Here is a 27,876-nt window from a genome sequence, read left to right as displayed (position 1 = left end):
TGCATATATGTACATATATATATATATAAGTGCATATGTGTGTGTGTGTGTGTATATATATATGTATATACATACATATATATACATATTTATGTATATATGTATATATATATGTATGTATATATATGTATGTATATATATATGTATATATATACATATATATGTATATATGTACATATATATACATATATATGTATATATATGTAAGTATATATATATGTATATATATGTATGTATATATATGTATGTATATATATATGTATATATATACATATATATGTATATATGTACATATATATTTGTATATGTATATATGTATATATATATTTGTATATGTATATATGTGTATATATGTATGTATATATATATGTGTATATATATATATAAGTGCATATGTGTGTGTGTCTATATGTGTCAGTGCTTATGTATATGTGTGTGTATGCATATATGTACATATATATATATATATATATATATAAGTGCATATGTGTGTGTATATATGTGTCTGTGTATATGTATATATATATATAACTTACGAGCTTTTATAATTTTTTATTTAAAGGGGTAATAGGTTGGAGTAAAACTTCTCATTACTTTTTATTACCCAGGTCCCCCCACTAGTAAACTTTATGTGTAAAAAATAAGCTCAATTACTAAAATTTATTACAGGAGTAAAAGTTATACTGACATAACAAACATAAGTACACTTAAAATTTAATTACCCTTGTAACTATTACACCCCATTACCTTTGTACCAAACGCACGATAAGTTGAATTTTTTTTTTAAAATACTACGGAGATTTTTGTACATCAATGAATTAAGCACAGAAGCAGAGTCCTGGATATGGGCCTGGATCCACTTATCCGCAAAAGCAGCTTGGACGGCCTCAGTTGACCATGACTGAAAGAAAGCAGGCTGCACGATGGAGACCATTTAGACGTGTGTTGCACACTATATACACTCATTAGTTATTGGAAATATGAATCCCCTAATAAGATTTTTAAGACAAAACACACAACTCTTACATTACAATATGACACAACTCCATATTTTTTTTACTTGTACCCTAAAATTATTAGATTTTCTTTTTTAGTTCCCGATCATGTGAATTTTTTTTTAAATATCATTAAAAAATATGTTTTTTATTGGAATTAAATCTTGAACACATATGTACCTAACTCAATCGATTGTCAACCCGAATCTCCCCTCCGCTCTCGTTGGTACATGCACTTGATTATATACGAAAAATGGAAGGACATGATGGCAATATCAGGCGTTAGATTTTTTGACCAACCAGGGAAGCCAAAGTTTTTTTGTTCAAAAATTAGTGGGTATAGGGGGATGCTGGATTTGGTCTCACAAGACAAGAAGAGCACTAAAAATGGCAAGCACATCTCCATTTCTCCTCCCTCCAAATTTTTGGTCTGTTAGTAGTTTTAGGAGCCATTTCCGGAATCATTCATCCTCACCAAACAAAGAAGAGAGAGAAAAAGAAGAAGAAGAACAGACAGACAAAAACAAAGATTTCATTTTTTTTTTCTTTTTTGTTTACACTCATTGGCTACCAACCTTACGCTTTTTCAGTTTTTTGCTTTCCCCATCAATCCTAACATCTCCGGTGTTTTTGAAATCTGAAAAACCCACATTTCATATAAGCACCAGAAGAAACAAGAACTCACAAATTTCCTTTCATTAAACTAGACAGACACACCCATTTGTTGGTTTTTGATTCTGATTCTGTCATTCTTTGTTTCTTCAGTTCTGTTACAGGAATGGCTCTTCGGTTTCTGAAAACCATTCATTGATGGAGGGAAAAAAGGATGAGACTTGATTTGATTTGGGTATTGATGGGTGAGGGAGAATAGGCACCAAAAAAGGGGAATGCAAGAGAGATAGATGTAGAGAGGGGGAGGGGGAGGGGGAGGGGGAGAGAGACAAAGGAGGGGGTTCTTGAGAGAGAATGAGCAAAGACCGCAAAGGCATTCTAAAGGCCTGGGAAGCAACTGTAAAGAAAGCGAAAGCTGCTCCAAAGAAGAGAGCAAACACCATATTTGGAACCATGTCTGTAGCTCATGTTGATGATGATGATTCCGGTACTGCCCCTGAAGAACTTCAACATGCGGAGAGGGCTCTACCCAATGGGGACTTCTATACTGGTCAATGGCTTGATAGCCTACCTCATGGCGATGGCAAATACCTCTGGACTGATGGGTGTATGTATGTTGGTGAATGGCAGAGAGGCAAAACCATTGGGAAAGGAAAGTTCAGCTGGCCCTCAGGAGCTACATATGAGGGTGAGTTCAAGAGTGGTTACATGGATGGCAAGGGCACCTATACCGGTTCCTCTGGGACCACATACAAGGGTTCTTGGGTAATGAACTTGAAACATGGACAGGGCACCAAGAGTTTTGCCAATGGGGACTATTACGAGGGCGATTGGCGCCGTGGCCTGCAACATGGACATGGAAGGTACCAATGGAAAAATGGGAATCACTACATTGGCCAATGGAAGAATGGGATGTTCAATGGCAATGGAACCATGATCTGGAGCAATGGAAATAGGTATGATGGGTTTTGGGAGACTGGTTTGCCTAAAGGAAATGGAACTTTCAGATGGGCAGATGGGAGTTTCTATGTTGGGCTTTGGAGCTTGGACCCTAAAGAGCAGAGTGGGACTTATTACCCTTCTGGCTCTCCGACCGGGAACAATTTTGATTGGGATCCGCAAGAGGTGTATTTAGAGGACTTGAGTGCATGCACGATTTTCCCTTGTGAGAAAGTGACAGTATTTCCATCAGAGAAGATGCCAAATTGGACTTCTGAAGGGCAGGCCAATCTTAAAGCAAAAGGGAATGATAGGAGACCTAGGAGGATGTCCGCTGATGGGAGGATTAGTGATTACAGCAATTGCAGTTGGGGCTCCTCAGACTATGCTATTGATGGTGGTTTTGATGGTAATGAAGGGAGTTTAAGGAACGGAGATGAAGGATTGAGGAATCTTCAACTTGAATCAGAATCAGGAACGGGAAGGTATCAGCAACCATTGAGAATACAGCCAGCAAAGAGGCAGGGGCAGACAATATCGAAAGGGCATAAGAATTACGACCTCATGCTCAATTTGCAGTTGGGGATCAGGTAATTGAAATATGAAGTTTCTTTCTGCTGTCTGCCAATGGTTTTTGTTTGATCCCATGTTCTTTTAACTTTGTTGAATATTTCCTAGAAACAAATTGAAGTCATTGTTATATGTAATGCACTTATAACATTGAGGATTTAGATTCAAATTTGCATTTAGTACATATCTGGATGAATGAACATAATTGAAAATTTGAACTCTTGTTAGATGTTAGTCACTGTGATTGCCCCCTTCCAAATGTAAGGTGCTTATAATGGTTGATATAATGATATCTTATCTATTGCATTGCCTCATTTAGTCTTTTATTATGCTTTATAAGATTATCTTCCTCACTACAGTCTGTAGCTAACATATATTATGGTCCTTATTTTATCTAAATTATGCCGTTGAAATGCTGAGTTTCTAGTCATATATATGATTACTGGTGCCATACACAGACATTCTGTGGGAAGGCCTGCTCCAGCCATATCCCTTGATCTCAAGTCTTCTGCTTTTGATCCCAAGGAAAAAGTATGGACTAAATTTCCCCCCGAAGGATCCAAGCACACCCCACCTCATCAATCCTGTGACTTCAGGTGGAAGGATTACTGTCCAGTGGTTTTCAGGTCAGTGATCAACCCTTCCCTGGCAGAATTATGTTTTTCTTAATAGTATTCCTTCAGTTTGGCTGTCATTCATATTGGTATACCAACTCACATAAAGACAAGGAATTTACTCGGAGCATATTCTACAATTAACCAGGCATATTTGATGGCTTAATCACTTTAAGGGAAATAGTTGTCTGGAAAGCAGAGGAGCTGAACATACTCCTGCCTATAATAAAGTCCATTACTTCCACAAAAATAGTAGTCTAAGAATTGCTGAATTGGAATGGTTATTTAGATTTCTGTCATTGTAAGTTTGATAGATATGTAAACGAGCGTGATAGTTTCTTTTCTTCTCTATTTTCAGGACTCTTAGGAAATTGTTCAATGTGGATGCAGCTGATTATATGCTATCAATATGTGGAAATGATGCCCTGCGAGAGTTATCATCCCCTGGCAAAAGTGGAAGTTTTTTTTATTTAACCCATGATGACCGTTACATGATAAAGACAATGAAGAAGTCTGAAGTAAAAGTGAGTATTTCTCATTTCATATTTTTCTTCCTGAATTTGAACTCGAGGAAAACAATACAAATGACTTAATGTTGCGTCCAAATTTATTAGTTGTATATTACAAGCCTGCAACAAGCCAACAACCAATATTGCCAAACCTTTTATTGCATAGCCAAAAATTGTTCCTTGTGACTGAATTCTTCTAGGATAATAAAATTTTGCCAGCAGGTCTGGAATTATAATCCTTCAAGATTATTCTCGATGATCAAATAGTTGTAAAAGGGTTCGAAACATTGTCACGTTCTTCAACTCATAATTACAAATCCCGTATCACAACCTCTTACAGGTACTCATAAGGATGCTGCCAGCCTATTACAATCATGTTCGGGCATTTGAGAACACCCTAGTCACCAAATTTTATGGTCTGCATTGTGTGAAATTAACTGGAACTGCGCAGAAGAAGGTAATATCGAGTGCTTAAAATTATTTTTTTTCAATTCATTAATAGTCATCAACTGCAATATCCATGATTTTAGTTTGCCATTGATGAGCCAGGTCCGATTTGTCATAATGGGGAATCTTTTTTGCACCACATATGCCATTCATAGGCGTTTTGACTTGAAAGGTTCTTCCCATGGTCGATTAACTTCTAAGCCTGAGTCAGAAATTGATGCAACAACCACCCTCAAGGACCTTGATCTCAATTTCATATTTCGATTGCAGAAAGTTTGGTTCCAAGAATTTTGCAGGTGAAAACGCATTTAGATCCTTTCTGTTCCTTTATAGTCCTTTTGTTTTGTCTTGTTAGAACATTTTCCCTGGTAGTTGGTATTTGTGAGATGTACAGATAGAAGAATGGTTAAAGGTGTACTTGTAATGTGCTTTGTAGCCAAGAGGTTTATAACTTTATATTAAATTCTCTTGGCATGGGTAGTTATCATGGTATTGACAATTTTCTTGCTCCTGAAAAATTTCGAACCATTTTATTCGATGAAAAGTACAAGGCGCTGTGAATGGCTTAGCTTGCAAACTCTTTAACTAGTTTACTTCTGGTTGTCTAAGGCAAACGATTTTTTGATTCCCTAGCACTAGGTTTTCATTGTCATTCTTGCAGTATATGCCCTTGTATCTGCAGTGCAAAAGTAACTTTTAAATTCTGATATTCAATTCAAATGTCATCAAATATGAGTACCATGTTTCCTTTTCCCTTTGATATATGCTCTAAATACTAAACTGCATGAAGTTCCTCAAAAATTGACTCATTTAGCAGCTATTTTTTGAATAGTTGCTTTGCGAAGAAGGAAAGCAAAAGATTCTTGTTTCGGAGTCGGTGTTGCTTCATTTTGTAACTTGAGTTTCACTTATTGTAGGCAAGTGGATAGGGATTGCGACTTTCTTGAACAGGAGAGAATTATGGACTACAGTCTTTTGGTTGGCCTTCACTTCAGAGATGCTTCAAATAAGGATTGCCTCACACCCCCTCGGACTTCTGGAGTTCGTACACCTACTGGTTATTTCCTGTCATTTCTTTACCATTTAGATTCATAATCCCATATTCCCATTAGTAATTGTCCGGTAACAGACGATATTTTCTGGATTTGGCAGAAAATGGAGACCCTGATACTGAAGCAGGAGGCCCTCGCCTTTCTAGAGCGGACATGGATCAGCATCTTTTTGACTCATCTCGGTATTTTTAAATTCTCTAACAATGTGCACAACTAATAGTCCAGTACTAATCATGCACATATCTGTACTTCAAGAATTCAAGAACTATCCACAGACTAAGCAAAAGTTGGAAATAGAAAATATATGTTTGTTCATACACCGCGGGGTAATACATTGTCATGGCATAGAATGAATTAGTCATTCACTCTTAATTGATTAATAGCCATCCTGGAACTCAATGAAATCAAGATTTTTCGTCATGTATGGAAGAATTAAGCGATGATTTATTCCCGATCTTTATATTTAGTACTGCATTCATTCTTCTAATGCTTTGCTAATTATGTAACTCAGGTGGGCTTCCATCAAACTAGGCGTGAACATGCCGGCATTGGCTGAACGGACAGTGAGAAGAAGCAACTGTGAATCTCAGCTGGTTGGAGAACCAACTGGTGAAATGTATGATATCATCATATTTTTTAGCATAATTGACATACTACAAGACTACGACATTAGTAAAAAGCTTGAGCACGCATACAAATCAATGCAATACGATCCAACTTCCATCTCTGCTGTTGATCCGAGGCAATATTCAAAACGTTTTCGGGATTTTGTCTTCAGAATTTTCGTAGAAGATACTTAAAGAAGGTTTAGATTGACACAATACTTTTGACTTCCCAGCTTATGGTCATCTGTGTATAGTTGGTCTTCGTCCCAGATGATAAGAGCTATATATTCATGGCAGTTTGTGCAGGAAGAGCAGTTACCGACCTCATGGTTTGGCAAGAGCTATATATTCGGCGAGACGATAGTTCAAAGGAGTAACAGAGCACTGGAAAAATGTCTTGAAATGATTCTTTTTGTACCTAGAATTTTTTTCACAGGAGGTGAAGAGTCCCTGCTTATGTTATTTAAAATGTACAGGAGGAGATGACAATGGGACTAACTTTCAGTTAGTGATGTTAAATGAAAATTTTCTTCTAGCTTTATCACTTCCTGTTTCATTCTTTTTTGCAAGATCAGTATTGCATCTATGGAGAATCCCTTGATGTTTTTGCCCATTATATGATCTATTTTTGTGTTGCTTTCTTACATGGAACCAACATGGATTTGACCATGTTCTGCTCAGTTTGGTCACTGTAATAATGTTGAGAGAGATGAACATGTTTTGAACACAACAAAACTTACACCACTTTCAACAGTTCCCATACTCAAGATCTTTACAAAGAGTCTGAATATTAGCAGTGTTCAATCTTTCAATTGCTACTGAATCTGAGACCTGATACTTAACTTACATTGCCATCCAACACCATGTCAGCTGCAACACAACAAATTGCAAAATGAAATAACGGCAGCTTCTTCCGAAATAGGGCACATAATACATCTTCTTTCCCGGCTAATAGACGGTAATACAGAGAACTCAGCACCAAATGGCTTTAAATCAGTGATACAGGAATTTGAAGGGCTGCACTCATCAAATTACGTAGAGAAACCTTCCAGGTCACCAGAAATCTGTCTCAGAGTTATTCTAACAATTGGCTTGAACAGCACACTGAAACCTCCAGGTCGGATTGCTACTCATTTGTTACCTGTGATGATATTAACAGAACCATTGTTAGTGTCAGCCGACAGTAATAGTCGACAAATGAATGAATAAAAGTCTGTGAAAAAAAGGGACACGCAATGATCGCAGAAAAAGCTCCTATCGCGGGAAGTTCGGCTCCTGCCATGGAAATGTACCATTCTAAGTAATGCCTAGCAACATTTCACAGTGGGAAGTTTCAGAGTTTTCAAACATGTTTGGAGGGAAAGCTTCATAGTTAACTGGATTAACTGCTCAATAATTATGATACATTTTTACCATCTATATTTGATGAAAATTGAAACTAACCCCCCGGGGAATGTGTGTTGCAACTTTCGAAGTCCCTAATTTAATTTGTCAAAATATAGAAAATATTCCTAGCTTCTTAAACCATTAGCTCCCACCAAAATCATTTATTAAACAGTTCATTTTCCACGTGAAAAGTCATGGTATTACCATTAGAAATGCAGCAAAGACCCCCAAGCCAACATGTTTCAGATCATCCTACTCAAAACAAGCATTGACATTTAAATAATAACAAAAGAAAATACCACATCACTAGAACTGACACCATATGAACGTTATGAAAACATGACTAACAGTCTACAACAAGAATACGCATTACATCATCATTTTCATCATCCGAGCATTATCCCAATGTTTATTTTACCTAGATCAACACATACAAAAAGTATCTTAAGCTGCAGAAATGTACTAATCTAATGTACGGATGTACCTCTATAACAGAATCAACTCATCAAAGTTTTTCTTTTCATAACACAGAATTATACGTTCCAAAAGTAGTCGTGCATCTAAACCTAATTCTACCATGGAGTCAGAATAGCAAAGAAGAAATGAAGCATATAAATAACAATTTAAAATGCTAATTTAGGACCAAAATGCGCCCTTTGTTTGATTAGTAGAAAAGGCAAACACATAATGCACCGACTGTGCTTATCTAAAGAGAAAACACATTGAATTAATAACAAACTTGAGGAAGTAGGCACAAGCCACATTAATGCCTTTGACATCTCAACAGAGAAACTTCCATGTTAGTGAAGAATCCTGTGCTTCATTTTCCAGATGGATAGAAAACAAAAGATTGATGGAAATGCACAATAATGCAGAATCAATACCGCCCACAATCCACAAAATTCATAACAAATTTCAAGTAAGTTACAAAGTTCCCATTAAGAATGTGGTAGGTCATTATGCGTAATTAATTTAACGTTATCTGTCATTAGACCCCAAAACAACATCAGATAAATTGGGTAAGTACCTGTAGCTTCAAACAATTTGCGGTTGCCAGAAGCTGCATAAGCATTGGATGGCTCAACAATTGGTACAGAAAATTCCCTTCCATTTGTACTACTCTCCAAATGCACTTTTGAGATACATGGATAAGCCTGTTTCTCATCAACCCCTTGATTATAGAGAAACCCTTTGAAAACATGGCCACAAATATTCACTGTAGCCTGGTAGAGAACCTCAGCTTCCTCACCACTAATGGCAGTCACTCTAATGCACCTGAAGGCAGCTGGTGCTTTAACTTTCCCAGGAAGGGACTGTTTAAAGCTTGGATCTGTAGTTCAATGAGAACCCAAGTCAATTTAATTCATCAGATTCATCATAAACTACTCCCCTTCACTCAGATCATTAACAGATGGAAAGGGTGACATGATCTTGCATCAATAACTCAATAAACCCAAATCAGTTCGATTACTCTATTTCATCAAACAGACTATGTACAAATCAAACAGGATTTTTTTTTTGGAAAGAGATCTTCAATTTAACATGCAAGATTCAAATGGAAATCAACAAATCTAAGCAATATTATAAACATCAAACAGAGAAATATGAAAAGAGGATACCTTGGTGACTAGATCCAGTGTCAAAGCACAAAGAAGCAGGAGGAGCAGCAGCATTAGACGATACGCTATTAGAAGTAGTAGTTGTAGTCACATTCTGCGACGATGACACAATTCTTGACCTTTTAACACCACCCGAAGAAGACCCAGAATACCCTCCACCACCACCGACCTGGTGCCTCTCCTGCCGCTTAGACGCCGGGATCCAAGTGCTCTTCACGTGAGTGGAACAATCATACCCTCGGCTCTTGCAACAAGTCCTACACCTCCCATACTTACACTCCTTTTTGGCCTTATTCCCACAGTCCGTACAAGTCCCCAGAGAAGCACCACTCTCATCTCCCACACTCAAGCCCACATCTTTCCTTGCAATACTCAATTCTTGACACTTATGTAGACTCCAAGGATTATTTAAAGCATTAAAGTTGCAATCTTGATTGTTTAAATTTGGTGGGTTGTTTTGGTGGTGATCTGAGGAAATGGTGTGTGGGTTTTGGGTCTGTTGAGAAGAAGCTATGAGGAGGATGTTGTGGAGACCAAGCATGCTGATTTCGTGATCAGGTGGGAAAATAGGGTGAATGGGTGTGTGGTGGTGGTGGGTGATGGCGGCAGCTGGTGGTTGAGGCGGCCATATTCTGGTTGTGGGTGGTGATTGTAGGTGGGGAGGGCGGGTGGGAGTGGCCACTATTGCTGATGGTGATACAAAAATTGATAGACTGACTGACTGATCTATTGAGAAATCCAAACTGAGAGTATGAAAGCAACTTTGCTATCTGGGTCTGCTGTGGTTGTTAATTTTACAATTATACTCTGCCTGTGAGAGATGAGTTGGAGAGATTTGGTTACAGAGGAGAGGATGCTTTTTTTACAGATACGGCACTCACAGTGAACTTCCACTATTATTTTTCTTGGGAGAATTATTGGTTTTTGGTACAATATAACAGAAAAAGAGGAAAATTAGACTTAGTCCATGAATTTAAATTTTCTTTGCAATAACATCCTTATTTTCCTCTGGGTGAAAGCTAGCATAGTGTATGGGTTTGCATTTCTATAATTCTATGTGCTTGATTAATTTGTTTGTTCTACTTGTGTGGCAGTGGCACTGATGTATGTGACATCTTTCCATATGGGATGTCCACAAAGGAACAACGCCTTTTTACTCAGTGTGTCCAGTGCCACTTAGAAAACAGAGTGGGGTGGGTGTCACTGATTGTGGAGGGCTCTCAGCCTGTCAATTTTGTGGGTTTGTTTTGAACACCCAAGAGTTTTTTTTTTGTTGGTGGACACCAATAAATTGGGCTGTCCAAAAATCCAAAAGAAAGTTGGTAGTATTGGCAGAGGATTGTGGGGCCATCTAAGCCTATGAGTCAAGGGTTAGTGTGAACTGTAGTCTTAAAAGTCTATGCCCTAACCCTAATCTATACCCCACCTAAAGCATCCCCTATGAATAAAGCTGATTCTCTCAATTAAAATAATAATATTAGTTGTTGGCCATTATTGACATCACTATGTCACAAGCAACCATGTCCATCACCATCATCATTCCACTTTACATCAATTCTTCTTCTAAAAACCCTTTACATTAGTGATTTGTAGGCTTGTAGCTTTCCCCAAGTGAATTAACCCCCTGCCCCTAGACAGCAACCACAATGGTTGCATTTCAAAGTTCTATGAATAGTATTTGATACCCCTTTTACATCTCACAATACATTTTGTTGTCTCTAATAACATCGCATCGATTGCTCAACATAGTTGAGATATGTGCTGGTGTACTTTAATTTACGTCTCACAATACATTTTGTTGTCTCTAATAACATCCCCTAGATTGCTCAACATAGTTGAGATATGTGGCAGTGTACTTTAATTTGGATTTTTAAGGTTGTGCATTTGTGTGTAGGCTAGGCTAGGCCAAGGGTCTTGAAATGGACCCTTTTCAGCTATTTAGTGCAAGTGCATACCCTATCACACTTGCATTCTGGGAGGGTTAATGTTGAAAGAAACTGTTAATAATTTCACATTTGTCTGTCAATAATTTCACATTTGTCGATTTGGAGCATCCACAATTGGATGATTTTGAAGTAGTTGAGATGATATTTTCTTGATAAGTTAAGTGTTAGATGTTCACAATAGGTATAATGAAGTGTATTTCAAGTACTTGAAATGTTACTTTTTTGATAAGTATAGCGCTACATGCACACGATGGATGAAAAATGACACTTGAAAATTTAGTTGTGAAAAAATGATATTTGAGAGTTGAAGTATGTATATAGTTGATGAATAGTGAAGAGAGACGATGAAAAGGAAGAGAGAGATGATAAAAAAAAAAAAAAGATGATGAAAAGGAAAATAGAGAAAATGAGTATGAAGTGTAAGAATGTATGGAGTGTATATTGTGGATTCACTCATCCAATTAAATTGTGCCACACGTGAGAGAGGAGAATAGAGAGAATGGTTTTGGAGTGCTAGATATTACAATGACCACTGTGGATACTCTTAGGGAAGTGCAGGAGGAGCTGGATTTACATCATGCTAGTGCTACGACTTGAAAATTGCATCTCCAATTGGGATTGAACTCAACTTGAAATACTGCAGTTTCCTAGGTGTAATTGGGCCCAGCAATAGTCCGGCCCGGCCCAACGCCTCTTAGCAGGCTGGGTTGGGATTTCCTGCTCACACGGGCTGGACCGACCAGTGACACTATCATTAAGCGGGCCGGGCCATAGTTTTTCAGATTCGCGGGACATACATCTCTATCCAGCTTATAGCCAAATAAAAAGACCCAGTCTCATTTATGAATGCATAAATCTTAATACCTACGAGCTCATCATATATTTGTTGCCTTCCATTATAGCATTTATACAAACATGCTAGAAATCTGAGTAAGTAAACTGCACTTTATATATATATATAGAGATTAATTCTCTTACAAGGTTTTAAAATGAGATATTCACTTTTAGGGTTCAAACTATTTTTAAAAATTTTGAAGAAAATATATTTGTATTCTGATCAGTCTCATGAACCCAACAATATATTTTTTGTTCGAAATAAAAATCAAATGCAGCCAGAAAAGTCTTTGAAATATTTTTTGTTTTATATCTAACTATCGGCACTTTTCATCTTGAATTTGATTTTTTTTTTCAAATAAAAAATATATCATTTGGTTCATAAGATCGATCAAAATACAAATACATTTTTTTCTAATTTTTTAAAAGAAAGTTATGAACCCTAAAAGTTATATATATATATATATATATATATACACGTTGATTATGTTTCACCATAAAGGAATAGTAAATCCAATTCAACCATAACAACATATTGGGTTTCTAAAATTAGTAGCGAGCAACCAAATTCAAGCTAATTGTTGAAGTCCTGTCCTATTCTTAGAAGTCAAACAATTTCTAATAAACTTGTCCGAAATTTAATTTTCATAAAGTTTTCCTTACCTTATAATATTTATGTTATTTGGTCCATCATATATTTGATTTCTTCTGGCATGGATTGATCCTTTCTGACCACCAATCCCTCCTTTTTTTTTTTTTTTTTTTTTTTAGAACCAAATATGTTGGTCAACCCACTCCAAATATATTCAATTCTTTGGAACAAAATCAATAGAACGTGTGGGGTATGTATAAAAGTAGAAACAGAAGAATCACACCATAATTTATTAGGTTTTTAAAAAATTGTGATCTTGAAAAATAATATTTGTTTTCATGATTTATTATTAATCCAAGTAAAAAATTGTGATGAACAAGTGATTGGCCCAAAAAGGATTTGAGTGATTTTTGGCCTTAAATTTTTTTCAAAATTGCATTGGTTTATGCAAGATTCATGGATGTATAAATAATTATATATTTATTTAAATAATTAAATTTTATAGGAAAAAAACACAAATTCCAAGGACATTTAAATGGTTCAGTGTGCATATGATTAAATTAAATGGTATGTATAATAACCTCAAAAGGAAAATGTACATATATTTCACTACATAGTTTTCTGATCTCATTAAATAAAGACAATACAGTGAATCAATTTTGGTAATGATTGTGTAAAATTTAAAAATAAAAAATTGAATCGTCAACGAGGCAAAGAATAGCACGTGAATCAAAGAGAGATGGTTCGATTAATAATTGATTGAATTAGATGTATGCGCATTCAAAATTTAATTTTATTGAGAAACATATTTCTGAACGAATTTTGAAAAAAAACCAGAGAACATTACATGAATCTCCAATAAGGAAAAAGTTTCACCACATATCACCTGGTCGATATTATCATTTCATTATTGTTGACACCTCACACCGACTGTCCCTTAACTTCCAACTTTATTATTATTATTTCATTATTGTTGACAAGTTGCAATAATATATTTAGGCATTTTAAAATTTTTATTTTTAATATATTTTTTGAATGATTAGGCTGCGAAAAATATCTCTTTCATTATATATGATTCTTTTTGTGGGTGGATGATTAGAATAATAAAAGATTTATTTTTGAATCAAATGAATTGACAACAATAATTTAAAAAAATATCATTTTATTTTTAATAAAAGTATCCGAGATTTTGTCATGAATTATCGACTAGTCTTTTGGGTACGTACATGCCCCGTCTCATATAAAGAAGAAAAATAAAGAAAAAAATTCTATATTATTGTTTGCTAAAAATTGAAAAAAAAATTAAAGAGTTGTAAATATTATAATTTCCAACCATATACACATCAACAATATTATCCGTTTTGGATGGTTCAGTTCCCGTGGATACATCGAGTCAACCCATATACACATCAACAATATTGCCCGTTTTGGGTTGTTCAGTTTCCGCGGATGCATCGAATCCGCACGGTTTTGCCTTCCTTGGAGGTCATCCATCCCAATAGCAATAGTGCTCTTGCAGAAGCATGTTTAACTACGGAGTTAGTACGAGATGTTTTCCTCTAAGAAAACGCGTTATTGATAGTTAGAAATTGAGATTATCTATATATGTTAAAAAGTAAATATGAATCTAATTATAATTAAAAAATTCAAAAAATGAATGATATTTATGTGTGTAGAGTTATGCTCTAGTGCAGGATCCCACACTTTAAATAAAGTACATGATGTATCTAACATCGTTCAGACGCGGAATCCATACGTGTGGGACTACACCTCACCAAAATATATAGACATGTGTATGCGTATATTGGGTGATTTCCCTTTCTTTTTTGAAAGATTTGGTGGGCCAAATTAAGGGTTGAAAATTGAAATTTAAAATGTAAGAAAAGCAAAAAAAAAAAAACAAAAAGAGAAACGTAAGCAAAAGCATGAGTTCTAATTTTAGGTCTCAAGAGATCTACCAAGAGATCTTCACACAATCCTTGATAATTTCTGACCACATATTTCATTCCTTACACAATAATCACATGATTTTATACAGTCCCATGATTTTTCTCTACCAAGCTTCTTGTAATGAACTTCTTTTTAGACTATTTTAGGATTCTATGTAAATTAGCTTTAATTTTAATGATAAAAAATTAGTATAAATTGAAGATTTTGCAAATATTATGATGATTATTTTTTGTGTATGACGGAACCATAATTTATACGGCCTACATATTAACCTACGTCGTAACACGCTTGTCAGACAAACTCATGAAAATTTCATGTTCAAGTTTATTGGTATTAACATATAAAAAGGGCTAATATCAATAAAAATAGCAAACAAAAATAAGATAAAGACAATTAAATTAGTCATTATCTATTAGGCTTAGAACAATAAATATGGCAAGATTACCTTTACATTAAGGAGATGTGGTTCACTTCATTTAGGATGCAATTTTGATAAAAATAGACACTTTTATTTTATATTAAAATTGACCAATACTTTATGCCAATTCTCTAAAAAAAAATTATCTTATTTTTTTAAATTTCCTTTGAACCTATATAATAATAAAATATAGAACTTGAAAAAATAAAAGTCAACTAGCATTTGGTACCCCATATCTATATGTCAATTATAGGATCTTTTAATAATCAAATTTGGTTGGCCTCAATCACACCTAATACACAAAATTCACCCTTTGAAATTGTCAAAGATTCAATTTTGATTAGGAATAAAAATAGATACATACATGCATGCACACTTATATGTATAGAAGAATAAAGAATTAGACCTACAATTGCCTTTAGATTAATCAAAGGGTCAAAATGGGGACATTATTTAATAACAAAAGACCAAAAACAAAACAATATAAAATTTCCTTAAAAAATGGGAAATAAGTAAATAACACAGCACCTTCTTTTGCTTTTGCTTTTGCTTGTTGTCTAATTCAAAAATCAACCTAGAAGATCTCTGAGATTCTGGATCAAATCTGCCGGATCTTGCTTTCCAAACTGTCCTGATCAGACCAATAGAACCCTGCTCCCATTGACCCCCTACTTAAAAACTCCTCCACACCCACCAATCTACCACCACCACCACACCTTGTCCTTTGTCTTGTGTTCTTGGGTTTCAAATTCAATCTCCCAATCTCCATCTTCAATTTGAATTGTAGTTATGGTTGTTGGAGCAGAAACCCAATTCCATGTTCTTGCTGTTGATGACAGCATCATTGATAGGAAGTTGATTGAGAGGCTCTTAAAAACCTCTTCTTATCAAGGTAAACTTAGATTGAATGTTTTTTGGTTTCATTTTGTTGTTTTGACAAATGGGTTTTTGATTTTGGTTTCTAATTTTTTTCCTGGGTTTTGTCTGGCAGTTACTGCAGTGGATTCTGGAATTAAGGCCTTGGAGTTTCTGGGTCTGAACATTGAAGATGATCATCATCAAGTACTGTTAAATGATGATGCAAGTGTGCCCTCTGTTTCTCCAGATCATCAAAATCAAGAGATTGAAGTGAACTTGATCATCACAGATTACCGTATGCCTGGAATGACTGGATTTGATCTCCTCAGAAAGATCAAGGAATCTAGAACTTTCAAAGATGTACCAGTTGTGATTATGTCCTCAGAGAATGTTCCTTCAAGGATTAACAGGTTAGGCTTCAATTTTTCTTCGTTTTTTTTGTGTGCAAATTTTAGACAATTTTTGGGATTCAAGTTCTTATGGAATCTGGGTTTGTTTTGATTAGGTTTATGGAAGAAGGAGCAGAGGAGTTCTTTCTGAAGCCAGTTCAATTATCAGACGTCAATAAGCTTAAACCCCATTTGCTGAAGGGGAGATCCAAGGAAGATGAACCAAACACCAATAACAAGAGGAAAGGCAATGAAGAGATTCAATCCCCTGAGAAATCAAGAACAAGATATACTAATGACCTTGAATTGGTCTAATTAGCAAATTTTTCTTGTATTTTTTAGTTATATTACACAGATCAAATAGAGATTTAGATTCTTTGAGGGAGGGGGAGATAGGGAGCAATCATTATTTGTTAGGAAATAATTAACTAGTGTTGGACCACTGTACATCATCCCAAATTAATACATCCTTAATTCAATTTTGATCATCAGGTTATGCTTCTCCATCTCTTTTGCTTTAGGTGATGCATGCATCATTCATTAATTCCAGCAGAGGGAATGCAGAATGAGTAAATTTTCTAGCAAAGCACGATGTGCAGTTTATAACAAACTCAGTTTCCAAAAAACGTTCATTAGGCCCACGAATCGAAACGATTTAGGGGGAAAAAAACTGATTAAGAAGTAAGAACCCAAAATCACCCATTTGTGTAGGCAGCCCAGAAATGGTAGAGTTGGCTTATCGGATTGCGAGTATTAGACCTGGAAGCTATTTCCAAACAAGAAGCACAGAATGGAAAGTAAGCCATTGAGAAAACTGTGAAATTTTGAACCTTGCTCAATGATAAATTGCTAGAAGTACAACAAAGTTACAAAACAAGAGGCTGGTATCCCAGTTGAATGAATGGTTCATACAGTTTGCAAATGAAAACCCACAAGCTTTAATAGACAAATTCGCAAAAGCCACCCAAGCCCTGCATTATAGATGCAAAATCAAACCGATAATTCCTACTCAAGAATCATTAGAACCTAATTTGAAACCTCACAATATCAGTCTGATACAACCATTTTATAGACCACCAAATTCAAACAATTGAGGGCAATCAGATGTGCATATAATATATTGCAAACCAGGGAAACCTCAACCAGAAACTAGCTTTACAACTATGAAGATGCTATTTAAGATTATAAGAGGAACCCTCAGATACTGGGTTGCATATATGAGACCTATAAGCTGCCCCTTTAATGATTTTGTTTTGCCTCCTGAGAATTCCTGGAAACTCCAGCCTTTTGGAGCAAGGAATCGGTCTTCATTTAATATAGCAAATGCATTTGCAAGCAGCAGAAATCCTTCAAGTAGTGTCCACAAACCCATATCCTGCAAGGTTAAGGTCCGGTTAATTCAATCCATCCATAGCCTAATTAGCAAGAAGAGTAAACTACACAGTATCATCAAGAGATCTATGAGGAGTGCCTGACAATTCTATAAGATGATTGGGCATATCTGGTGAGAGAGTCCAGATGACCATACACACTAGAGTCAAGAAGGAAAAGCACGCATTGCACCTAAACATCGAATGGGAATATGCAGTACAGGTTCCATAAGGCAGAAAACAATGAGATCACTAAAACCATTAGCTAAAAGCCTAGAACAAACGTGGGATTCGTAATGACGAAATGCATAGCTAAATCAGCATCCACCCACAATTAAACAACGTTTTTTGCCTCAACTTCATGTTTGTTCAAACATTTGCTTAAAAGGTACACAAAGTATCCGTGTTAAACGCTAGGTGATCTCATGTACATCTAAAAAACAAAATTCAAGATTTACATTCAACAGATAAATCAAGTAAAAATATGACAAAACAAAGATACATCCCTTCAGATTTGAACCCAGATAAGTGAAACTGCAATATCAAAGTGAAAAGGAAAACCCACAAGAACCCTTGATTCCACGCCATGAATTCACACCAAAACTTTAACTTCAGCGCAATAACTCTACCAAAGGGAATCCTATTACAGGAGTAGCTTCCGGTACACCCGTTACTAGGAGCTAAACCAAGAAAAATACGTTCTAAAAAGCAAAAACCCTCATAGTTATTTCATCAAACAGTTGATGTTCATGTTCTGATTTTTGTCGCAAGTGCAAATATTAGACAACCCAAATCTACCGTAAACCACATGGAAGCAGTAAAGCAGAACCCAAATATACTGTTAAGATCCCAATATAGTTAAAACTTGAGTTTGGCTACCAAGAAAATTCCATCATCGCTTAAGAAATAACTAGGAAAATCTGATACGTTTTTGTAAACGGAGAGAGAAGCGAGAGCCAAACCTGGGATTCTTGGATCTAGAAACGAATTTGCCGGATCTACTAAACCCAACCAGATACAAATACCGTTGGATCTGGGCTTCTTCATATGGCGAATCATGACCCGATCCATTTTCCTACCCGTGTTATTTCTAAATTGATTGATGATAGATTTGCTGGAATTGTCATACAACATCCGATAATACTGTAGATCCAAGTGGTAATCTGTGTTTTTTTTTTTCTTTTTTCCGTTTAGTGTTTGTTACTCGGCTTAAACCAATAGAGTTGGTTCATTGGACAATGATTCGACGATATCTGATGTAATATGATGTCGTCAAACAATGTCTGACAAAATCCGATTTAATGTTTGTGTTTTATTATTTTTTTCTTGTTTTTTAATTCTTAAGTTGTATTCCATCTTTGTGATGGCTCCGAATGTTTACGGGTCTCAGTTACTCAATTTATTGGGTAATATAATATAATGAGGTCTATGACCTTTATTTAAAAAAAAAAAATTATGCATTAGAAAGTAAAATTCTGAGAATAAATATTAGATTTTGTTTTCCTCGAGTTTTGTAACTGTTTTTTTTTTTTTTTAAATGATGACATGGGAAGAGATGAGAAAGAGTCGAATTGGAGATTTTCTTGCAACCGTCCTTAGTAGTGGGGCAATTAATAAAGAATTTGTTTTGTATATACAGTACTTTAATTTTCATAAAAAATGAAAAAAAAGATGGTCAGCCCAGGCATATCTGTTTTCAATTGTCTAAAGATCTTCAGTTCACAACAACCCCTTAATATCAAATCGCAGTACATGAGTTAACATCGTGAAGAATAATTAAGTAATTAACTACTGTTTTCTTTTAGACTTCTTCACCAAATAACACCAAACCCATCTGGGTCAATGCAAAAAATAAATTGCGCCATGTATTCATATCTGGGTAATCACCATGAACTGCAATGTAGGTGCTTTCCAAGGGAGCTGTTTACTTCTTTTTTTTACCATGAAGAGTAATCTTAAACTTAGTCCTTCCCCATTAGCAGCTGAGCATTATGGCACTGCGTTAGATTCGACCCCCAAAATTCCTAAACTAGAGCTAGAATCTCCGCAAAAGGTGCGACTGCGAAAAAAAATTCCGACAAAAGTTTTTGACATCTTAGACGATAATTGCACTCATGAGGGGGAATACATGGGTTTAAAGCAATGTAGATACCTTTAGGACTTTGAATTTGTCCGCACAAAGCTAAGATGGGCCAAATAGTTGCTCTCAGCAAAATCATGCAGCGTACGACGAGTCCTTGCCCCTTCATTGTCAGGTTTCCCAAACTCTTCTTTTAAGAGTCTCCTACACTCATTGGCATCCTGGAGTAAATATAAAATGGTTAAACCCAAGCTATGGTTGAGTGAAAAGTAGGGCACCTCCAGAAGGAGAGAAAAATAGTGAGGGCAAGCAAAGTCCGGGAAAATCCCTTATTGTAACCACAGTATTGCAAACGAAAGAGTCCAGTACACGTGAAGAAGACTGTCTGAAAATTAGCAAAAAAATCTACAGTCATATCAACTCGCACCTGTAAAAATCCCACCATTTGCTCTTCAATTGTACCACACATTGCTAAAGTTTCTACTTGAATAGGACGAGTAGCCCCCATCCGATGAGCCCGACTAATCACTTGCTCCTCCATGCTGATAACATTTTACACATGTGACAAGTTAAATGATAATCGAAAAGGATGAAAAGTCAATCCTTACCTTCAACAGAACAGTCAAATAGCATATAAAACCTTATGCAGTTAGTGCCGCGAAAAAATTCATTTAACAACATTATCACTTTCATCTTTAGACCACGATATATTTAGGAGTATAAAAGAGGTGAAAAAAACGAAGTAGCAGAAGGGATCTTAAGACAAATGAAATACCTTCTGTCCCAGATTGGCTCCATTAGAAATACATGTGTCACAAAGCTCAAATCAAGACCCAATGCAGCACTTCCATCCATCAAAAGTGCCATACAACTCTCATCATGCTGGAATGTTGCCAGTGACTTTATCTGAAAGAATGGGAAAAAGGTAATTTAGCTATCAAACCAATTTGCAGCGGGTGAAAATGAGAGGAGGCAGGAAATAGGGAAAAAAAGAAAGAAACCAGTACCTTGTTGTAAGAATGCATTGGGCTGTACATTCCTGCAAATCTGATACCTCCCACTGTCAACTGCCGCATTATAAGCAAAGTGGGAGTTAGTCTCCTGTCAGTTAAGCGACCAAGTTCAGACAAAGCAAGCAAAGTAAGCAGCAAATACGATCTACCTGCTCCTCAATCACATGTATATGCTCCAGAAATTGAGAGAAGACTAAAACTTTCGCTGGAAGTCCCTTGTATGAGTCAGTTTGCAGTCTGGAGTATTCTTGCTGTAACAGTGCACTTGCATTGTTCAGCTCAGAAGGAGAATTTAGCTTGTCAATGTGATTGGTACAATTATCCTCATTGATAGAGAAACCCATCTCTCTATTAGCCTGCTGCAGTGCTTTCAATTTTTCAACCAGGTATGTAACTTTACTGCTGGATGTTGATTGCCAATCAGGATTCCAGTCATCCTGTATAAATAGCACAGTAATATGAAAAGTGTAAATTTCCCAAAATCAGTACTTATCAAAATGTAGAAATGAACATATTGACCAAGAGAAAATCCTGCCTGTTTATATGAAGGCTGCAACTCAATAAGATCTTTGGGGACAGGCCACTTTGGGTTAGGATTCTCAGGACGACTTGATGTTTCAGGACTCTGCATCTCATATAGAAATCCACAGCCAGGAAGAGTACATCTTTCACCGTCCAAAGCAACACAATCAAGGCACAAAAGATGCCTACATGGAGTAATGATGGGCAAGCGGCACCCTTCTTTGCACCTAAAGAGAGAAAAAAAGGGGACAATATGTAATCTGCCTATTATAGTTCGTTTGTTCCCAATACAAAGCCATACAAACCTGGAGAGCAGAACATTACCTGGCACATTCACCACCAGAGAGGAGGTAATACTTTATTAATGCATACTCTTCCGATAGAGGGTCCAGCCCATTTTCAAATAACATATCCATTGTCTCTTGAATATCTTGACCAGCATCTGTTACTTTAATATGGCCAGCCACACAGCAAGATTTCCTAACATTCCTTATCGTCGCACTTCGAAACTTCCACTGCTTTGGGTTCAGTAAACTTTCAACATGAGAAGGATCATTCCAGTCAGCCATGAGTATATTGCGCCGCACTGTCTCTACCAGTTCATTGTAACTTCTTGCATGCTCCTCGGTAAAATTGAGAAATGTCACCTTCTTGATGCACGGAGGAATTGTTTGCAAATCTGTCTTCCTTGCACTAATCATGCACCTATGAAGCAACTGCAATAAACGTGACCGACCCTCCTCCCTCTCCGACTCAAAAGGTTTAAGAATGCCAGCTTCCCATGACTTCTGATCGTCTCCATAAACCTCATCATGCAGGAACTTAAGCAATGGCTGAAGATGTGAAAGCTGACTATTGGGCATGCTAGGAGTTGGGGTTCCGGTCAACAACCAGCGATTGGAAGCTGTCAATGAAATAGCCATTTGCAATTTGTTTGTCAAGTTCAGACTTGAGCCAAGGGTGTGCCCTTCATCTAACATGACCCTATGCCAATGCACTTGCATCAACGGACTTTGCTTATGGGCCCCCCACTCTGCACTTAAACGGCTAAAGGTTGTTATAACAATATCATAATTCCAGGCGAGACTGTGAGCAGAAGGCTTTTTATGATCAGTCCAGACACAAAGACGCAACTGATCAGGTCTGACATGTCTTTGGATTTGTGTTTTCCAATGATCCACCAGATTAGATGGAACAACAATTAGAGTTGCTCTAGATAAATACAATCTAACGGAATCTAATGGTTCACAGAGAGCAATCCTGAGGGCTGCCACATCAAAAACCAAACTGTCAATTCTTTGTGGGTAGTACCATCTGCTAACACCCTTTTCTACTCTCTTCATAAGGCCAAACGCCTGAAATAAGCTATGGAAACCTTGGATGTAATTGAGACAAGTACCCAAGATAGGACTTTCCAAACCACTAGTTTCCATCCGCGAGAGCTTGTCTTCAGTAAGGTTAGCCAGCCACCTTAAGGCTTTCTTAGTAGTAGAATTCATCGTTGTGTAATGCTCTTTAAGAACACTAATAAAAAATGAGATATTTTGCTCTTTTCCACCAGAAGTTCCTCTGGTATAAAATCCCAGAAGGCAAGTTACTAACTCTTGCCTATCCCAAGCTTCTTCTGGATCACCACAACTCTGATGCATGGGGTCATTGTTCATGCTACAAAACCATGCTTGAGTAGAATCAACAACACTTGCATCTGCAAGCTTTCTCCATTTGTGACAGTAATCACACTGAACCCAATTTTCATTATATACAAAAGTGCCTATCGTAGCCTTCTCGATGCTCTTGTGACTGTGTGACACCCCACTTACCTTACCAACCTGCTGTTCTGAGACATGTATAGATCCGTTAGACCCGCGCTTTCGCTTGATTAACTTTTCTCCGACCACCTCTTCACGAAAAAATGAATGATAAAGATTTCTCTTGATGGAACTCAAGCTACTCAAGGAATGTTCTATGTTCAACTTTAACTCAGATTGTGGTACCAATGGTGATTTCATTTTATTGACAGCACAAGACCCTTCAATTTGCTCACCCAGATCTATTAACCTTGCTCTTTTTGGGGAGCAGTTTAGATCATCCATGCGAGTAAACTCATCTAAATATAGCTTTCCCCGCCGAGTATTCTGGCTTACAAGCCTTTTCCTCAAAGAAGAATCGTTACATAAGAAGCTGTTGCCACTAAGTTCATAATAGCCACATCTGTGATCACCATTATGTGTACACCAGATTACTTGAACTCCCTTAGGTGGGTCAGCCATCATTCCCTGAGTCTTCAGAATAAGCGAAAGAGCAGTTATTGTCTTACCTAAGCCAGGTTCATCACAGAACATTCCTCCACGAAAGTCTCTAATTGTAGGAGCTGCATCAGGAACAACGTCACCAGAAACAGTATTTACATAGAAAGTAAACCCATCTTCAGTAGAGAAACCCAAGTACAGAGGATGCTGCAAGACTTCAACATTCTGTTCCCGTTGTAACATCCACTCAATAGCCGCCTGCTGATGAGGAAAAAGTTTAAGTTTCATGCATGGCATAATAGAGGCAGCCAGCAACCGCATGTAGCGGCAAGTTCCTGCAACTCGGATAAGGTCCAGGGGCCGAAGCAAACTTAAAATATTTACCAATATATCACCAGCTATATCCCAGATGCCAGATCCACAACAAACATCAGCAGCTATTAATCTACAAGATTCAGGATTTTCCTTGTTTCCTACGCTTGGCAAGCTTTTAAAAATTTCATTAAGTTCAAAGAGGCCTTTCTTTGAAGAATCTTGGGCATCACAATGCAACTTGCATTCCAGAACATGACAATCAGAGACGTTCCAGATACTCTTACGATCCTCATGTGCCTCTCTTAAATACTCTCCTCCAACAAGTGACATACTTCTTTCCTTCCAGTCACATCTGCACACATCAACAGTGATAGAAATGCGTAGAACTTACAGAAATTTTGAAAAGAATGACAAAAAGTTTGAACATGACATTAAAAAGCTAGACGTTTATTGCACATCCAGTCATCCACAGATAAAAAAACTCAAGAACATTCAGAGTCAGTCCGTTCAGGAATAATATAGAGTGCCGTCTGCTTAGAGTAGCACTTACACTAATCTCGAAAGAAAGTCGAAAAGGAAGACTGCCTTTAATCAGTAGATATAACCACTCACCTTAAATGCCTAAAGAAGGCGCCGGCAATGGACCTAGACCTCGGGAACTGCCAACCAGACCACAAACTGATTGGAAGATAAACATCTACCAGCACCACCGCTCTGGCATCAACATTATCATCCCGGACATAAACCCCCAGAATTCGCGCCACTATCTTCAAACACTTGTGCATCGCCAATGCCTGCAGCTGGTGCACCACACTGACGCTTCCATGAAGGAGTCCTATCCCTCTTACCCTCTTTCTCGAACTCTCCCTCCTACTCCTACCTTTCCCTTTTCTGGATTTCACAGGCACGCTCTCAGCATTCTCTTGCTCCGGTGAAATCAAACCATTTGCGAGCTGCCTTGCTTTAGATTTAGGTTCAATTGGGGATAAAACGACATCGCCCTCTGTTCCAAACCCAATTTCTCCCCCATCGCTGAAAAATTCACAGTTAGTTCCGAAAGGTATGTGAAGGTCGCGCAATGGTGGCGCGTTCACTCTGAGGACCACACAGAGGTAACCGCAGAGCTTGTGATCCTCCATTGGATCATATATCGTCCGCAAATTACAGAAGTTGCGGAGAGAATTGAATTGATAAAATTTTTAGGGTTTCAATTTAGGGATTTTTGTTGAGATTCATAAATTGTAACGAAGACGAAAAGAAGAGACGGTTATTTGGTGGGGTCCACGTAGCAAATATAACTTGGAGAAGAAGACAACGTTAAAAAATCAATTTTTTTTCCGAATATTTAAAGGGAAAGGAAAAAAGAAAAAGAAAAAAGAAAAGAAAAATATATTTGGTCAAGCTATTTACTGCGCACGCCGCATAGAGGAGTTTGAGACTAAACGGAGAGGATCGACATGGCAAGAGATAGTTGCTTGGCTCGGATCACCGCCGGCGTTGCCGTGGGCGGCGCAGTTGGTGGCGCTGTTGGTGAGTTTTGATTAGTCAATTCCTTTTTCTCTCTTCCAAAAACCCTAACTCTTTGGCTGCTAAGGAGACTGTAGTGAAAGAAATTTTTTGTTTTTTTGTTTTTGGTTTCCGAAGAATGAGCTCAATTGGGGCAAGGATTACTCTGGCATCGTATTATTTGATTCTTCTGTATAATTTTGGAGAAAATGTTTAATCAATAATTTCTGCGTTTGGGATTTTGGACATATTTAACTGTGATCGAGACCTGGTTGTGAAGAAACAGTGTTAAAAACTTTGTGCGAAACTGCGAAAGCAAAAGGATTTGAGTTAGTTAGGATAGATAAGTTGGAAGATCAACGTATATATGTTAGTTCCTGTTTACGGGTTAATATTTGAATTAGCTGGAGTTCACAGTATTTGGAAAACTTTGTTTTATTAATGTGTGAGTGATCCTATGTTATTTGCAGGGTAGGATAATCATTAAGCACTGTTCTGTATGTAGTATACATGTTTTTATGGTTTCCATATTCATCCAGTAATTGTCCAGCTTGAAATACTGTAAAGTATTTGGTAAAAAGTACAGAAGTTATTTTTAGCAAAGACATTTCAAGGGGTGGATTAAGCAGATTGAACTTTTATGAGAAAAATCATAAATATCAAAGGTAAACCCTTTGCAAAAGGCTTTTGCAACCACTGGCGGAGTCTGGGGAAGGCTGATGTGTATATATGTATTTGTGCAGGTGCTGTTTATGGGACTTATGAGGCTATCCGGTATAAGGTAATGTCTCTAATGTTCAAACAACTTCTTTTATCGTCCTCCTCCCCTCTGCAATTCAACTGATGAATGCATGTGAGAATTTTGGTCTGACAGTTTTACCGGCTGCTAATTGGACCATATATTTTAGCTGTTTAATATTTTTCATCATAGTTTTATTTGATATATTTGAATTTTTTCTTCCTACTGAAATCCAATGCTTGAGGTAAAATGATGATTTGCAATGAGGATACAGTTGTAGCACGGAACGCTTGAAACTTTGTTTCATACATTTTAGCTTTTGTTATTGATGATGGTTCTTTATTTATCCACTAATAAATTTGTGGTGAATGATCATTTGATGTTTGTTTGAGCTATACATTACTTCCGACATCATGCCATGCATGCATGAGATTGTGCTTGCGAATGAAGCTGGTTATTGTATCCGAGTTTAATGTATTTAGGCTCCAGACTTTGTTAATAAGTCTTTCCCATTCAAAAAATAGAATGTCACCTCTCGTAACCAATTATGCTCCGCCTTCTTGTCATCTCCCTTTAATCCACTCCTCCTTGAGGCATCAACTTTTTTTGTGAGAATCTCACCTTATGGCCAGCCTTACTTGCTTCATTGCACGATTCCAATATTGGTGCATTGGTGGCATTTGATTAGGCATTCAGTGATAAGTTGGCAAGATACTGTGTATCTCTGTCGATCGCTGGGTATAATTCCTCGCGGGCTTGTGATGGACCTAATTGGTGCATGTTACTGCCTGCACACACGGTCATACACGCTTGTGTACATGTCCTAGAAGTTAATGCTTTTCCATGATGGTTTTGTTATATGTACTTTGCAGGTTCCTGGACTGCTAAAAGTCAGGTATATTGGACAAACTACATTGGGTAGTGCAGCTATTTTTGGTCTTTTCTTGGGTGCTGGAAGCTTGATACATTGTGGAAAATCTTACTGAATGTTCTTTCGATAGTACTTTCTGGTTCATAAGGTTGTATTTTACGTAACTATGAGAGAGGACAAGTTTTCTTCTGTTCATAATCAAACCAAGTATTTTCTTTTTCAATTAATTTGTTGAGGTCTTACTTTGAATACTTTGCTAGAGTATGTTGAAGATGGATTTGCATGATTCATAAGATACTTGGATGGAAGATGGGTTTTGTTTGCCCCTTTTTGAATGTTGGAGCCAGCCAGAGCAATGAATTGTGGAGGACCAAGTGGTCAAGGGATGCAAGTTTTTGTTACTTGTGTATGTCCCTTCCTATTTGAGGGTTGTCATTTATATTCAAGCACTATAAGCTTGGTTTTGTGCATTTTATTAATAAAATAGAAATCTTAATATCATGTAATATCCCAGTGTAATGTATGCTTTTTCATGGTTTTTTTTTTTGAAATACCGTTAAGAATTATGTTTCTCATTGGAATCGAATCTTGAACAAATCCAGCCGATTGCCAACCAAGTCACCTCTCGTTGGTATGTTTTTCATGGCTTTTGAGATTATTGCATGTTTTTTCATAGAAAAAACATTTAAATTACATATATATTTTCTCTCTTATAACGATATAGATATGTGGTTTTTACTCAAAAGTAACTTTGATTAGTTTAAATATTCCAAACAAATTGCCATCTAAATTGGACAAACAAAGGCACTCCTATGTGTCAAGTTCTATAAAAATTTACAAATGGGTAGAGAAATAGAGAATAAATGGACAACTTAA

The 27,876-nt window shown here is 36.8% G+C and overlaps 6 protein-coding genes across 7 annotated transcripts; 3 read left to right on the top strand and 3 right to left on the bottom strand.

Annotated features, from left to right (window-relative positions):
* The first annotated feature begins 1,304 nt into the window (after positions 1 to 1,304).
* On the top strand, positions 1,305 to 6,908 carry LOC120005884 (phosphatidylinositol 4-phosphate 5-kinase 6-like). The gene is made up of 8 exons (XM_038855758.1): positions 1,305 to 3,136; positions 3,575 to 3,742; positions 4,089 to 4,254; positions 4,580 to 4,696; positions 4,789 to 4,982; positions 5,604 to 5,743; positions 5,839 to 5,920; positions 6,250 to 6,908. The coding sequence occupies exons 1-8, from the start codon at positions 1,962 to 1,964 to the stop codon at positions 6,536 to 6,538; spliced, it is 2,331 nt and encodes a 776-aa protein (XP_038711686.1). The 5' UTR covers positions 1,305 to 1,961; the 3' UTR covers positions 6,539 to 6,908.
* Positions 6,909 to 7,061: 153 nt separating this feature from the next.
* Positions 7,062 to 10,246, bottom strand: LOC120005885 (protein SHI RELATED SEQUENCE 6-like). The gene is made up of 3 exons (XM_038855760.1): positions 9,349 to 10,246; positions 8,757 to 9,059; positions 7,062 to 7,484 (listed from the first exon to the last, which is right to left on the bottom strand). The coding sequence occupies exons 1-3, from the start codon at positions 9,887 to 9,889 to the stop codon at positions 7,474 to 7,476; spliced, it is 855 nt and encodes a 284-aa protein (XP_038711688.1). The 5' UTR covers positions 9,890 to 10,246; the 3' UTR covers positions 7,062 to 7,473.
* Positions 10,247 to 15,651: 5,405 nt separating this feature from the next.
* Positions 15,652 to 16,826, top strand: LOC120006206 (two-component response regulator ORR9-like). The gene is made up of 3 exons (XM_038856152.1): positions 15,652 to 15,980; positions 16,080 to 16,356; positions 16,452 to 16,826. Exons 1-3 carry the CDS (start codon positions 15,878 to 15,880, stop codon positions 16,648 to 16,650), a joined length of 579 nt encoding a protein of 192 aa, XP_038712080.1. The 5' UTR covers positions 15,652 to 15,877; the 3' UTR covers positions 16,651 to 16,826.
* A 327-nt stretch (positions 16,827 to 17,153) lies between these two features.
* On the bottom strand, positions 17,154 to 18,823 carry LOC120005237 (immediate early response 3-interacting protein 1-like). 2 transcript variants are annotated; one of them, XM_038854757.1, is made up of 2 exons: positions 18,668 to 18,823; positions 17,154 to 17,710 (listed from the first exon to the last, which is right to left on the bottom strand). In XM_038854757.1, exon 2 carries the CDS (start codon positions 17,705 to 17,707, stop codon positions 17,474 to 17,476), a length of 234 nt encoding a protein of 77 aa, XP_038710685.1. In that variant the 5' UTR covers positions 17,708 to 17,710; positions 18,668 to 18,823; the 3' UTR covers positions 17,154 to 17,473. The 2 variants fall into 2 exon arrangements, with proteins under 2 accessions (XP_038710685.1, XP_038710686.1); XM_038854758.1 differs by lacking the exon at positions 18,668 to 18,823 and adding an exon at positions 18,271 to 18,405.
* A 600-nt stretch (positions 18,824 to 19,423) lies between these two features.
* LOC120006147 (F-box protein At3g54460) lies at positions 19,424 to 25,165 on the bottom strand. Its single transcript, XM_038856064.1, has 9 exons — positions 24,497 to 25,165; positions 21,645 to 24,236; positions 21,334 to 21,547; positions 20,948 to 21,235; positions 20,793 to 20,852; positions 20,561 to 20,691; positions 20,213 to 20,327; positions 19,858 to 20,006; positions 19,424 to 19,764 (listed from the first exon to the last, which is right to left on the bottom strand). The coding sequence occupies exons 1-8, from the start codon at positions 25,021 to 25,023 to the stop codon at positions 19,860 to 19,862; spliced, it is 4,074 nt and encodes a 1,357-aa protein (XP_038711992.1). The 5' UTR covers positions 25,024 to 25,165; the 3' UTR covers positions 19,424 to 19,764; positions 19,858 to 19,859.
* Positions 25,166 to 25,260: 95 nt separating this feature from the next.
* Positions 25,261 to 27,506, top strand: LOC120005070 (reactive oxygen species modulator 1-like). The gene is made up of 3 exons (XM_038854509.1): positions 25,261 to 25,414; positions 26,134 to 26,171; positions 27,002 to 27,506. The coding sequence occupies exons 1-3, from the start codon at positions 25,342 to 25,344 to the stop codon at positions 27,113 to 27,115; spliced, it is 225 nt and encodes a 74-aa protein (XP_038710437.1). The 5' UTR covers positions 25,261 to 25,341; the 3' UTR covers positions 27,116 to 27,506.
* Positions 27,507 to 27,876: the final 370 nt, after the last annotated feature.

This window comes from Tripterygium wilfordii, chromosome 9 (assembly GCF_013401445.1).
Source record: "Tripterygium wilfordii isolate XIE 37 chromosome 9, ASM1340144v1, whole genome shotgun sequence".
NCBI lineage: Eukaryota > Viridiplantae > Streptophyta > Magnoliopsida > Celastrales > Celastraceae > Tripterygium > Tripterygium wilfordii.
This window is presented reverse-complemented; position numbering and strand designations above follow the sequence as displayed.